General features: G+C 38.4%; 1 protein-coding gene across 3 annotated transcripts; it reads left to right on the forward strand.

The window, feature by feature from the left end:
* The first annotated feature begins 376 nt into the window (after window positions 1–376).
* Window positions 377–11,817, forward strand: MRLN (myoregulin). 3 transcript variants are annotated; one of them, XM_060642749.2, is made up of 5 exons: window positions 377–503; window positions 5,600–5,653; window positions 9,928–10,039; window positions 10,348–10,399; window positions 11,588–11,817. In XM_060642749.2, exons 4-5 carry the CDS (start codon window positions 10,390–10,392, stop codon window positions 11,746–11,748), a joined length of 171 nt encoding a protein of 56 aa, XP_060498732.1. In that variant the 5' UTR covers window positions 377–503; window positions 5,600–5,653; window positions 9,928–10,039; window positions 10,348–10,389; the 3' UTR covers window positions 11,749–11,817. The 3 variants fall into 3 exon arrangements, with proteins under 3 accessions (XP_060498732.1, XP_060498729.1, XP_060498731.1); XM_060642746.2 differs by lacking the exon at window positions 10,348–10,399; XM_060642748.2 differs by lacking the exons at window positions 5,600–5,653; window positions 10,348–10,399.
* The last annotated feature ends 2,673 nt before the right edge of the window (window positions 11,818–14,490 follow it).

Genomic DNA, 14,490 nt, shown 5'->3' on the forward strand with positions numbered 1-14,490 from the left:
TGAAAATCCATTTGTTTATGTATTTTCAAAACAGGGGGAAGTCAAAGTAAACAAGGCAAAACGTAGAAATTTGAAAGGGCATTCAGATATCCATGGAAAAGAATAGCTCAGAAGAACAAAGGACAGCGTAACATTAAATGAGTCATTGTGCTTTCCAAGAGAGTAAGACGTTATTTTTGTTAGTTATTGTTTAATTCATAGAACATTTGACATAAGGGTCTATTGATTGCTGGGGTCGGGGAGCTGCTCCCCTCTAATGGTTTGTTCCGGCTCTTATGTGGGCCTAAGTGTATTTTTGTTATAAGTTATCCACCTGTGCCTGTCAGTTCCTTCCCATTTGCCTCCTCCCGTGACAGTTTGGCTCATGTTTCTTCATAAAGCTCTAAGCCAGTTATTAATAACAGCCCAGTGAGCCTTCTGATCCACCTAAGAGCATATGGTGTTTTTCACAAAAGAGAGATCATCTCCTTGACTTTGGACTTCACCTATTGAGACCCTGTACAGTAAGTTTTGGTTTTTAAAATATACGGCATTGGAAAATGTTGATGTAGGAGGGAAGTTTAGTGTAACCCCTGTTTGCTTCTCGTAGGGGGACAATACAGAAAGCTAAAACTGGGATTCCTAAAGACCATTTCCCCTCACTTTGTTTCAACAGCTCTCCAATTTTTGGACAGCTTGTTGTAGATTAATGAATTAGAATTGTATTCCTTTCATTTCCTTCTGGCTAAAAAAAGGCAGGGCAAGAAGAAAGGGATTAATAATTCCTAAATTATTCAACCACACCTTGTGATATGTTTGGTATTCCTATAGCTCTGGTGGTTTCGAAGTGGAACCTCACATATGGGAAGTGTGTGCAAGGGAGAGCTGGACGGGAGACATGGGTCTTGTCATTTTCCCATGTTTCAGATTTGGTTCAGACACGGCACCTGTCTTGTTCCAGCGATTCATTGCCTTCTTGTTTTAGCCAAATGCTTTGTCTTTGCAGCCTCCTTTATAATGGTTGCTTCTGAGAGTCCTGAAAAGTAGGTCACGGTGTTTTCTGTCTGGAAAAGGAGGACCTTGAAGCTCAGAAAGGCCAATGCCCTTCTCAGTCCTTGTGTGCCGACCTGAAACTGGACAATCCAGTCATTCTTCAGGACCACGGACTAATATAGTTTCTTGTTTTGGCTACATATTTTCAGTGTCCTTTAACATGTGTATCAGGCTTCTAAATAAAATGTGTAAAGAAGACATAAGAGTGAATTGGAAGGAGGCAGATGATGTCCTGGTGTTGAACCCTGGCTTGGATCGCTGACAAATTGTGTGAGCTTAAGCAAGTACTCAACCTCTCTGAGCCTCAGTTTCCTCATTCATAAAATGAGAGTCATAACTTCTTTTATAAGGGAGTGGGGTTTACTCGTAATGTATATAAATGGCCAAGTATTATAACATTATTTATGAAATCCCTCATTTGAATTTGTCCTGAATCTTCTTTATATCTCTTGTTTGTTTCAAATTCAGGTCTAGGGCCCCCAGTGTGGTCTTTGGTGGGAAATACTAATCTAAATGGTAGAGACAATAATTTGTTTTTACTGTTTTTAAGAACTTCATCTTTAGGATGGGTAAGCCATGTGAATGTTGAAGATGGCATATGGTTACCTGTTAGGGACATTAGGCTCTAGCTAAGATCAATGATGGCAACAAACTTCCCCAAACAACCTCACATGTAGGCTATTATTTCCATAAACTTACCTGATCTACGTTAACCAGCATTCTAAAATTTTTCCTTTGGTTATGTACTTCTGTGGTCTGAAGGGACCAGTTCTTCCCCATTGCTAGATCGATTCTGTGACTAGATGAGACAGAAAGAAAGGTTGTCTCAAAGAGTACCTGCTTCCCAAAGTGTTCCCTTGTAACTCAGGGTATGAGGTTTCTTCTTTCCTCTACGGACTTTCATTATGCACAAGTTTATTTCATTCCTATTGTGTGCAAGACATAGAGCCAGGTTACAATGCTTCAATGAGCTCTGATGGTACTAGAAGAAAGAAGTCATTTCACGAGTGATTTTGCTACCAGTCAGAATGGGCTTGTTTCATGGGACATGAGAAGTACACGCAGAATACAGACAGGGCCCAGACTCCACAGGGCCTTCACATGCAAAACTGATTCACCAAAAACAGACATTATTGGTTGCACATCACCTTGGAAGGCTGTACATTCTTGGAAAGCGATTCAGAGGCTTTCAGGGCTCCTCTTTGGGTTCAACTTCTAAGTAATGAGCTGGAAAGGCATAGAAGAGTCGCACCTTAAAGTTGCATTTCATCCTCACCCCTCTACCCCCCCACCTCCCTGATCATTTCTTTTTTTTTTTTCAACGTTTATTTATTTTTGGGACAGAGAGAGACAGAGCATGAACGGGGGAGGGACAGAGAGAGAGGGAGACACAGAATCGGAAACAGGCTCCAGGCTCTGAGCCATTAGCCCAGAGCCTGACGCGGGGCTCGAACTCACAGACCGTGAGATCGTGACCTGGCTGAAGTCAGACGCTCAACCGACTGCGCCACCCAGGCGCCCCACTCCCTGATCATTTCTTAACTCAGCACCTATTTTTCTCTCAGGTCTGTGCTAAATGCTGGAAATATAATTCTGCCTTAAAAAAGGCCACAGACTTTCATTTAACTTGAAATTCTGTTCTCCAACCTAGCCATTTACCTTCTCAGCTAAACTGGACTCCGAAAAGCACTTAGCTGGTTTCTGAAATCAAATCTGTACCTTAATGAATAAAAAAATTGCCACCAGTGAATTTATGCAGAGTGTGTGTTGCAGGCCAAGAAAGTAGTTTGAAAGGTTTTGCCGGATGCTTTTTAGAACTCCCACAGGCGCAGACATTCTCCACTCTCCTCCACTTGCCAGCCCCCGACTCGGAGCGGCACTGCTTTGGCTCTATGAATTCTGCAGGTGAAAAACACAGACCTAACAGACATCCCCGGTCTCACTCCTGCTTCCTCACATCATGGCAGGACACACATTGGATGCACTGCTGTGCTGGGGCTTCCTGCTGAAACGGTGCAGGGCTGGCCCCCAGCCAGGCTCTGGGCAGTTCATCGGGCCTGGTAAGTGTGCTCTACAGCAGTGATTCATGAAGAGGGTTGGGGAATTTGGCAGGGAGAAGGTTGATAACATTTTGATTATTTTGGTTCCAGAAGATTTCTTCATATTAAATGCCTGTAACTGGGCAATTTATGTCTTCTTAGGGGCCATGCACAAACTCCTATTTGGGGCAGGAATGTGGCAGTGGGAAATCTCAACCTTCAGAAGTCTTGTAATGGATGATTAGCAAGAGATGTTGGTTCGTGTGTAGAAAAATAGCTCATTTTAGGGCCAAGATACGTACTTAAAACATTTGAGGAATGGTCATGGATTGCCCAGGAAGGCCCAAACTTCACAGATCTGGGAATCCCACCTGCCCCCACCCCACTGGGGATCAGGTGGACCATCGTGAGTGCTGCCAGGCAAGCCAGCACCCTGCTGCCCACATGTCTGCACACCTGCCTCAACTTCCTGGGCCTTTCCTGTCTAGGTCCTTTGGTTTCCTCTCATTCATCTGAGTCACTCTTCTCTTCCCTGTAGTTGGGCTGCGGGGAAGTGGCCATTTTTCTGATTCTGCTGCTTCACTGTAATAACCTCTACTGTATCAAGTGCGAGGTGGCATGCTGGGCTCTTGGCTTACCTTTTTACCAGTCCTGAGATACTGCAGTGGCTAAAGCTTTGGAGCCAGACAGACCTTCATCCAAATATCTGGTTGTCCCTGGTGTGTGACCTTGAGTAGTTTATTTAACCTCTCTGCTCTTCAGTTTCCCTAACTAAGGTAATAGGAGTGCTAATTACTCACGATATAAGGTTTTATGAGATTTAAATCAAAGCATTTGCAGGCCCTTCCTAACAATAGTTAGATAGTTACAAATAAAATCCTTTCAACTCCCTGCAAGACAGATGTTATCTTTGCTCTCCAGATAAGGTAGCAGATGAGGTTAATGCCAGGTCCAAGGCTACAGGGTAATACTAGCCAGAACCAGGATCTAAAACCAGTTCCGTCTGGCTCTAAAACCTATGCTCTGTCTTCTCTCTCCTCTGTTGACTGACCATCTGTGACAAAATGTACTTTTTTTTTTTTTTTCAATTGAAGTCCACTTTGTCAAGTTCTGGCCTCATGAGTCTGACCTGCCAAGTGTTCCAGTTTTCACTTGTGACTTACTTTGTTTTAGACTCTCTGGTCTTACCTTGGCCTGTATCAAAGAATTTCGGAGGTAATGAAGGTAGAACCTCTCTAAGTGGCCAAGTCTGGTGAAATGCAGAATCCAATTTATCTCAAATGTCAGAAAACTGCTGAGACAATTATGATAGTACTTCTTAACAAAAGTATCTGTGGAGCCTCAGGCAAGCTGCTGTACTTCCTGTACTTCTCTGGGCCTCATTTGTCCAAGGGGAAGTTTACGGAATTTCAGAAATCTCTTCCAGTGCCAACATTTCCACGCATATTTCAGGCCTTTATCTACTATTGTTTTTCTTAGCTGGAAAGAGAAAAATCTGTTGGAAATCCTGTCTTAATCAGGAAACAAGGAACAACAATTGTGCCTGCAAACATTTAAGTGTAAATCCATATGCTGCTTATTATGATTCTCATTCAACAAGCTTTGTCTCATACAAGACTCATCATTGCTGAATTAATTTCTCAGATTTGTGTTCAATTTCCTTTCTTACATGATTCAGCTTTGGGCAGAATCTAATTGAGCCTTACCTAGTTCAGAAAATGCAACTTGAACACAAATTTTAGAAACTTACCTAACACACAAAATCCATTTGACTAGGCCTGAGTTTTTAGTTAACTTCTGAAAGACTCAGATTTGAAGAGTTGCTTGCCACACCAGCATCCATTTCTGGAGTCTTAAAGGGGCAAATCTCCATTATGCTGTAGAAACGGTAGCCATCCCAACAAGTCATTCCTATCCTAAAATCCCATATTGCTGGTGCCACATTTTTGTTGCCTTCCAAGAACTTGACTTGGTTCCCTAATTACAAGCAAAAAACAAATACAGAAGCAAAAACACTAGCAAGACATAGCTCCCATATGACTTATCAAGTTTCTAAAAGATAATTTTATTGAACATAAGTTTTATGAGAAAGATATTTTCCATTTAGAGACAAACAGAAGACACCCAACTTTGAGATTTTATTTTTAAAATATTTTCTGGAAAGGTACACTTAATATATGTGTTTTTCTTATTGTAATTGTCATTTAAACAAAGTGAATTTTCAGTCTTCTGAAAAAGCCTCTACTTTACGTGCAGTTATTAAATCGTTATTTGTTGAAGATGAATTGGTGTCATATACTACAAGGCACTGGGATCCAGGGTGGGTAATGTCATCTTCACTTGCTAGGAAGCCAGCAACAGCCTATGGGGTGGTCTATGCAAACAAATGAATATAATACTACGTAGTGAAGTGCAATGTCATAGACGACCTGTCTTAAATTCTGCCTGAGGAAGTCAGGATGGATCACAGAGGGGGTTATGCTGGGTTTCAAAGGATGAGTAAACGTGCCATGGTTTTGTGTGTTTAGGTGTTTAAGGAGAACCTGAGAAGAATGATTCATTCAAGGGATACCATCTAGGAGGTAATATGCTAGAATATAATTAATAATAGTTATCGCTGCTTGTTATGTGTACTTGCCAGGCATAAGTATCATCTCATTTCATTCTCATACTGCCCTAAGAAATAAGTACTATTATTTTCATCCCCTTTTTATAGAAGGGCTAAGGCACAGAGTTCATATAATTTGTCCAAGGTCTCATGGTAAGTAGCAGATTTGAATGAAACCCCATCAGTGTGATTTCAGACCCGTCTCTCAACCACTATGGGCTGAAAACATTCTTGTTATTTCTTTGTATAGCTAATGTTAAGGAGGTCATGGGGAAACGCTTGTCAGTCACAAGTTGATCAGTGTGTAGATAGCAAAGTAATAATAAACAAGAATAAAATTGCAAATAAGAGAGCTAATAAAATAGGTTTCAAAACCTCTGCTTTCAGCAAACCTGGTTGCTAGACAGTAAGCTCACATTGGTAGTCTGTGAGTGCTTACAAAGACCAGATTATTTTGATGTGAATAAACGAACAACTGGCTGTTGTATAGATATCTTGGCAAGTTCAGGGTTCTCATTCTCAGAATTGCAAGACTGTCTAGCCCATTATTCGACCAGCAGTTTATACACAGAAAGGAGCCAGGACCAAAGAGGAAGAGTAGTCATTAATAATTACGTGTGGGTATTTCCGTTTCAGTATGGTCAATTTCCATTGTAATACATATCTTTTCGAAAGTAACTTGTCTTTCTTTTTTATTTTTTAATGTTTATTTATTTATTTATTTTGAAAGAGAGAGACAAAGACAGTATGAGCAGGAGAGGGGCAGAGAGAGAGGGGGAGAGAGAGAATCCCAGGCAGGCTCCAAGCTGTCAGCACAGAGCCTGGATGCAGGGCTCAAACCCACGAACTGTGAGATTGTGACCTGAGTTGAAATGAAAAGTTGGCTGCTCAACTGACTGAGCCACCTTGTGCCCCTCAAAAGTAACTTTTCATTTGAAAACACTAACAAATCTGTGTAGCTGAAAGATGGTGCCATCTGGGGACTAGAGTCCTGGCTTAGTAGAATCTAGGATCCAGCACACAATACTGCGTGGCCTTGGATAGTTGCTACATCTCCTAATAGCACATAATCACAGCCTGGCACATGCTAGACCCTCAATAAATAGTAATTATTGTATTTTACTTAAGTGACCTATTAAATAAAAATGGACAGATTTCCATTATTTGTCATTTTTCAACATGTATCTCCAGGGAACTTTGGTCAATATTATCTTGACCATTAGATACTGATGGAAACATGAGTAGGATTAGCAAATTCTTGTCAAAAAAGGAAATATTTTTGAAACATGACTCAAGAGTTTAAGACTATAAACTTTAATCCAATGAAAAGTGTTTATCTTTTGATTGAAAATGAGACTTTCCAAAGTATGTTCTGTTCTTTGTCTTGACCAAGAATCCATGCCTAATAAGGGGAAATAGTAGAGGTTGAAAGAAGTTGAAAAAATGGTGAGCCTTACTGGAGGGCCAAGCCATTTAGCAAATGCATTCTTCTTGTGGTCATAGAAGTCAGAGTTGATTTGAGAAGCCCCATTTTATTTAAAAACAAGACTGTAAAGGTTTTAAAGGCAAGAGCGTACAAGCTGATGGCAGGGTGAAGAACAAGGAATACAGTGAAATTCAACTTCCAGAGACCAAAGTTTGTTGTTACTCTTCATTTGTCTAACTTACTTTGTGGGATACCACTTTTCAACCATTCAGTAAACAATGAACAGGTTAATTTGAATTAGATTATTTGAACTATTAGTGGGGTCAGAAGATAAAATAAATACAAGTTTAAAAAACTAGATAACAGAGTATTTTTAGTACAACATTCTATAAAATAATAAATTGATTCCCACTTCCTTCTGGAAATAGGGAAAAGAAAGGTAGGTAGAGGCATTCAAATGAGATGATAAATAATTTGGAGTCATCTGAAATTTCAACATGAAATATATTTGGCCCAGGATAATCTTGGATGTCTTACATCAGAAATTGGAGGTGATATTATTTTAATTATGATTTTTAAATACCACGTTCAAGATAAGACCATGGTCTTGAGATAGTCACATTCAATATGTTATAGCATACTTCTAGAAGTGTCCTAATTTGTTTGAAATTTGTATTTTGGGTGCATGTTATAGCCAATAAAAAACACTAGCAATCACTTTTTTCCCCCTGAAAGTTGCTGTTAAATAGTTTTTCCCCCAAAAGGAATGTCCCTCCAATCCTGGAGAAAAAAAACATCTGATTATGAAGCTTCTAGGTAAGTAAGAACCAATTAGGCAAAATGTAAATCAAAGAGTAGTTACACTCATAGTTTTAATCCACAGTAAAATCTGAGTGCATCAGTAAACTTGCGATGTTACAAATCTGCATCCTTCCACTGATTTAGATCTTGAAACAGATCTATCATCAAGCAGAAGAACCAAACAGGAAATGCCCATATTCCTGTTTATCATGAGCACTTTGAGACAAGAACATGTTCTTTAGCCACAGACTTAGAATGAACTCAAGGAAAATTAAATTTGTCAGTGAAACATTTTAATTAAAAATATGTTATTTGTACTTTTTCACATAAGTTGCATATTGTCATTAAAATGTTTCACTGATAGATCTAATTTTCCCAAGTTCATACTTGTTTAAGTGATTGTTTTGACAAAAAATCAGTATACATTACTTTTCATTATATGGAAAAGGAAGAAGACTGGCAGTTTTGAAACTACTTTCCTTATTTTCTAAGGGAAGCAACATCCTTTTAAACGAAAATGTGAGAAATGGAAAAAGCACGGATAAAAAATCACAGAGTCCTTCCTTCCAAACTCAGGCTCTGTGATCATTTATAGATCTTTCTCGGTTTTCTTTTCTTTTTAATTATTTCACTTGTGAAGTCTAACATACATATAGAAAAGCACATAAAACTTACATGTACTGTTTGTCAAGTGGTTAAAAAGTGATTGCCAGTGTAACCGCCACACAGGGCAAGAAATGAAACGGTGCTGGATGTGTCTCAACCGGCCACAACTTCCCCCCACTCACTGACCACTATCCTGACTTATGGTAGCCAATCCCTTGCTTTTCTTGATAAATTTACCTCCAACACTGTTGCCATCTGCATATGCACCCCTAAACTGTGCACTTTTAGCTGTTTCTTTGCTTTATGTATCTGTACACTGTGTATTTCTTTGGTGCCTTGCTTTTTAAAACTTCAATATTGTGATTGTAAAATTACCCCTGCTGTTGTGTTAGTTGTAGCTTAATTTTCATTATTGAATAATATTCCATTATATGAATTTATCTATTTATGTACTAATGGGCGTTTGGGTTGTTTCTAAGTGGAGAATATTGTGAACAATATTTGGATCTGTGTCCTGGTGCAGGATATCCATGCCTAGGGTATATGTCTAGGAGTGTAATGGGTGGTCATAAGGGATGGCTTTTAATGTTATTTAAATATTTAAACATAATTTTCTAAGTAGCATTTTTATTATCTCATAGTTGCAATAACCATCATTTCATTGGATACATAATCTTTCATTTGTGCCTAAATTTTACGGCATGGTCTTTTGTAATAAATGTACTCCTCCACTTTCTAACTTGTTCATAAAAGTAATACAAAGTCTGAAAACTTATAGAATTTATAGCAGACACACAAGTGCATGGGTTATGGTCTTACATAAAGAGTTGTCATAGAAGATACTGAAACAAATATATTTAGAATAATTTTTAGGGAAGTTTTTAATTGAGTGGTGTTTGACTTATAACACTGCATAAGTTTGAGGTGTACGACATATTGATTTGATACATTTAAATTGCAGTATGATTGCCGTAGTAGTAATAGCTAACACCTTTATCACATCACATAATTATCATTTCTTCTAGTATTGAAAACAATTAAAACCTGGTCTCTTAGCAAGTTTAATGTTTATAATATAGTTTTATTGTCCATAATCACTGTACTGTGTTTTAGGTTTCCGAACTTACTTAGTAGTTCCAAGTATTTATCTTTAAACATCTCTGCCATTCTGCCACCCCCTGAGAATTGTTGTTTAAAAAGTATGGTGAATGTTTGCCAATTCCTGTACAGAATTGCTGTACAATTCTGTGATAAATTAGACTTTAACTGTCATATTTTCCAAAGTCCACTCTTTGAGCTCCCCTTTCTGACTTCTTTGAGAGTAATTTTAGAGTTTCTCCAAGTAGGCTCCCTGGTCCTCCACTTCATACACAACCTCACTATCCAATAAAACCTTTTAATGTGCTTTGACACAGGAACCAAGGTTGCTAAGAGACCACCTGTGCTGAATGCACTTTGTTCTAGCAAAAGCTTACAGAGAGAAAACCAAGGAGCCGTGTTATCTACCACTACCCGGGATTAAATCAGGTGAGAAAAGGTTTCTACTCACTCTTCAGTCCCCACCAGCTGTCTGGTCTTTCTCTCACTTCCTATTTTGGTCTCTTGCTGTTGTTGAAGGAAATTCAAGGTGCCCCTCAGAACACAGATTAAAGAAGTACAAGCTTGGGGCCATGGCTATAGGAGGGAAGGAAAGGCATTTTGTAAATCCATATATTATTCTCACCCTTTGTTTCTGAAACATAGGCAAAAGGAATTGTTGAATGTCGGGGAAATTCTAGGTGTTTACTTTGCTAGTGACTGCTGTGTAATTTGGAGCATGCCATTCCCTCCTCCAGGAATGGGGCTGGTTACTACAGAAATTAACCAAGGCTGCTAGGATGGAAGAAGGTAACACTGCACAAACCTCATTTATCCACCGCCCCCCCTCATTCTCTCTTGCAACTCAACCTGCCTTTTGTTTTTTTAGTAAAAATAGCAAAAAATATTTTCCTACCCCAATATTGCCACTTTAAAATTTTTTTTAAAGTTTATTTATTTATTTTGAGAGAGACAGAGACAGCATGAGTTAGGGAGGAGAGAAGCGAGAGGGAGAGAGAAGTCCCAAGCAGGCTCCACGCCGTCAGCATAGAGCCGGATGCAGGACTTGAACTCACGAACAGTGAGAACATGACCTGAGCAGGAACCAAGAGTGGGATGCTTAACCAACTGAACCGCCCAGGCGCCTCCCCAATATTGCCACTTTTAAAAAGTACTGATGCTCCTTTTAAGTCGAGTATATAAAAGGAACTTTGATGCAAGGCTTTGAAAATCACTTCATTTATTTGACCTTGCATTCCTGAAAAAGGAGTTCAGAATGGTTCTAAACTCCCTACTTGACAGGCATTTGGTAAGATGTTCCAACAGTGTGCTAAACAGAGAGCATGCTAATACCTTTTAAAATTCCATAATACTTTTTAGAAAGCATTTTAAAGTAAAATACTTTATTTTTAAAAATTATTTGGTTAACACAGAAATGTGGAGGAAATTAAATGTTTGATGTTTTATTAAGTGACCAAAATAATGAGAGAGAGGATCTTGAGGAAAGATCAAGAAAATTAAAAAGACCTTTTGCTGTTTAATTAAAAAAAAATTTATCATCTACCTTTTTCCATGTGTCCAAATTCTCATTTCCCTTTAATACTGTCCATACAAGTTGGAAGAATGGCAATTTCACCAATGCCAATATAAATGATTGTAAATAACTTTGCAGAGAAGATTTCATGACTAGACTACTGATAACATGACAAGAGAGTGGTCATTCTGATAGCTCCTTGAGCTGTTTCTTTTTAGAAAGAAAGGCATGTTTGCCATGTAGAGAAATGTATGATTATGATATAAAATGGCCAAAATGAGTGGATGGAAAATATTTTAATTCATTAGGGAGCAAAGTATTTTAATTTATTAGTGGGTTACAGATGTGTATGGATGTTTCCTCATTACTATTTTTTTTTTACAGTGCAAATATTCAATTGAGTTTAAAGGATCAAGATTATAAATATATTTATTGGAGGATATTTTTCTCTTTCTTTCCCCTAGGGAGCAAGAGCAGCCTGGATATGACGTGTAAAAACTGGATATTAATGTCTACTACTCCTCCCACAAGTCTGGAGGATGAAATTGTTGGAAGACTCCTAAAAATTTTATTTGTTATCTTTGTTGACTGTATGTCTATTATATATGTTGCTATAACTTCCTAGAGAGCCTACTTTCCTTACTTTACATGTAAATTTCACATTAATTCTAGTGAATAAAAATTTGGAGTTTAATATGTTGAGTGATTTTGATCTCCAATTGTTTTAGAAGCCAATAGGACATTACAATAAAAATAATACTGTGTATTGTTTACTACCTTAAGATTTATAAAACATCATAAAAATTGACATGGAGGTATTTTGTTTCTAAAAACCTATATTACTGAGTCATAAAACTTCTTGATTTTTTTTAAATATGAAATTTATTGCCAAATTGGTTTCCATACAACACCCAGTGCTCATCCCAAAAGGTGCCTTCCTCAATACCCATCACCCACCTTCCTCTCCCTCCCACTCCCCATCAACCCTCAGATTGTCCTCAGTTTTTAATAGTCTCTTATGGTTTGGCTCCTTCCCTCTCTAACCTTTATTTTTTTTACTTCCCCTCCCGCATGGTCTTCTGTTAAGTTTCTCAGGATCCACATAAGAGTGAAAACATATGGTATCTTTCTCTGTATGACTTATTTCACTTAGTATAACACCTTCCAGTTCCATCCACGTTGCTACAAAAGGCCATATTTCATTCTTTCTCATTGCCAAGTAGTATTCCATTGTGTATATAAACCACAATTTCTTCATTTATCAGTTGATGGACATTTAGGCTCTTTTCATAATTTGACTATTGTTGAAAGCGCTGCTATAAACATTGGAGTACAAGTGCCCCTATGCATCAGCACTCCTGTATCCCTTGGGTAAATTCCTAGTAGTGCTATTGCTGGGTCATAGGGTAGGTCTATTTTTAATTTTTTGAGGAACCTCCATACTGTTTTCCAGAGCAGCTGCAACAGTTTGCATTCCCACCAACAGTGCAAGAGGGTTCCCGTTTCTCCACATCCTCACCAGCATCTACAGTCTCCTGATTTGTTCATTTTAGCCACTCTGACTGGCGTGAGGTGTGGTATCTCAGTGTGGTTTTGATTTGTATTTCCCTGATGAGGAGCGACGTTGAGCATTTTTTCATGTGCCTGTTGGCCATCTGGATGTCTTCTTTAGAGAAGTGTCTATTCATGTCTTCTGCCATTTCTTTACTGGGTTATTTGTTTATAGGGTGTGCAGTTTGGTGAGCTCTTTATAGATTTTGAATACTAGCCCTTTGTCCAATATGTCATTTGCAAGTACCTTTTCCCATTCCATTGGTTGCCTTTTAGTTTTGTTGGTTGTTTCCTTTGCAGTGCAGAAGATTTTACTTTGATGAGGTCCCAATAGTTCATTTTTGCTTTTAATTCCCTTGCCTTTGGAGATGTGTCAAGTAAGAAATTGCTATGGCTGAGGTCAGAGAGGTCTTTTCCTGCTTTCTCCTCTAGGGTTTTGATAGTTTCCTGTCTCACATTCGGGTCCTTTATCCATTTTGAGTTTATTTTTGTGAATGGTGTAAGAAAGTGGTCAGTTTCATTCTTCTGCATGTTGATGTCCTGTTCTCCCAGCACCATTTGTTAAAGAGACTGTCTTTTTTCCATTGGATATTCTTTTCTGCTTTGTCAAAGATTAGTTGGCCATACTTTTGTGGGTCTAATTCTGGGGTTTCTGTTCTATTCCATTGGTCTATGCGTCTGTTTTTGTGCCAATACCATGCTGTCTTGATGATTACAGCTTTGTAGTGGAGGCTAAAGTCTGGGATTGTGATGCCTCCTGCTTTGGTCTTCTTCAAAATTACTTTGGCCATTCGGGGTCTTTTGCGGTTCCATACAAGTTAAAACTTCTTGATTTTTTAATATGATTGTAATTTCGTAGATTGACCAAAATTTGTAGGTGTAATTGCGAGTGATCTTTTTCAGGATGCATGCCTATGTGGAATTTTATATGGTTCTATTTTTAACACACCAAGCTTAACATATGATAAGCTTTCCATACGATATCCCAACACTTTATACTCATTTTCTTATACACATATTGCATCTGCATGGAGGTGTAGATATGGTATTATTAACCTTGGACAATTTTATGTTTCTATAAACAAAAACTTAAGAATAAAAATATTTAAAGGAGATTGTTTTAAGAAAATAGAACTCATAAGGGAGGAGAGAAAACAGGTGCAATGTACATTGGTTTTCTATTTGGGTCTAAACTCTCCCAGTGTGTCATTCAACATAAAGCTCACAACAATCCTAGGAGGAGGGTTCGTTGCCCTTATTTTACAGAAGAGAAAAGAGAATCTTGGGAGAAATATGCTTGCTTGAGGCCAAAACCAGGAAGCAGCAGAACCAGGTCTTGGACCTTGGCAATCCATGTCATGTTGCCATCCCAAGGTCAATAATAAGACAAGTGTGGTTAAAAAGCAATCTGTAAGGCTCCACTTTTTTTCATGGAAATGTTTTATTCAAGACCCTAGGGCTGTATTTGAGCGTTGCCCCTGTTTGTTTTCTTATTCCACATTTAAAAATCTTTGATGAAAGAAGAGACAGCTCATTTACCCTGTTTGACAATGCATTCTCTTCACTTGTTTCTTTGATTTCCTCATTTTCTGACAGTGTTAAAATATAACTGTTGGATTTCTGCTTCTTAAGCTTCTGAAAAGCAAAGGTCACTCTGTCCTTTAGACTTTCTGACTTTTTACATTGGACACAGATGCTTCAGAAAATTCTGATTTCTTTCATGTGATGACAATTTTCTCAGATTTGGCCCAATCATTAATGCAAGATTTCATAAGAGGCCTAATGAAGTGTGAAAGGAATCTGGGACCTTTGAGAC

The sequence above is a fragment of the Panthera onca genome, chromosome D2 (genome assembly GCF_046562875.1).
Source record: "Panthera onca isolate mPanOnc1 chromosome D2, mPanOnc1 haplotype 2, whole genome shotgun sequence".
In the NCBI taxonomy this organism is placed as follows: domain Eukaryota; kingdom Metazoa; phylum Chordata; class Mammalia; order Carnivora; family Felidae; genus Panthera; species Panthera onca.

Coding starts and splice junctions, on each gene's coding strand:
- MRLN (XM_060642746.2), top strand. CDS start 9,961: ATGCACTTTGTTCTAGCAAAAGCTTACAGAGAGAAAACCAAGGAGCCG. Junction 10,040..11,587: donor ACTACCCGGGATTAAATCAG/GTGAGAAAAGGT, acceptor TCTTTCCCCTAG/GGAGCAAGAGCAGCCTGGAT.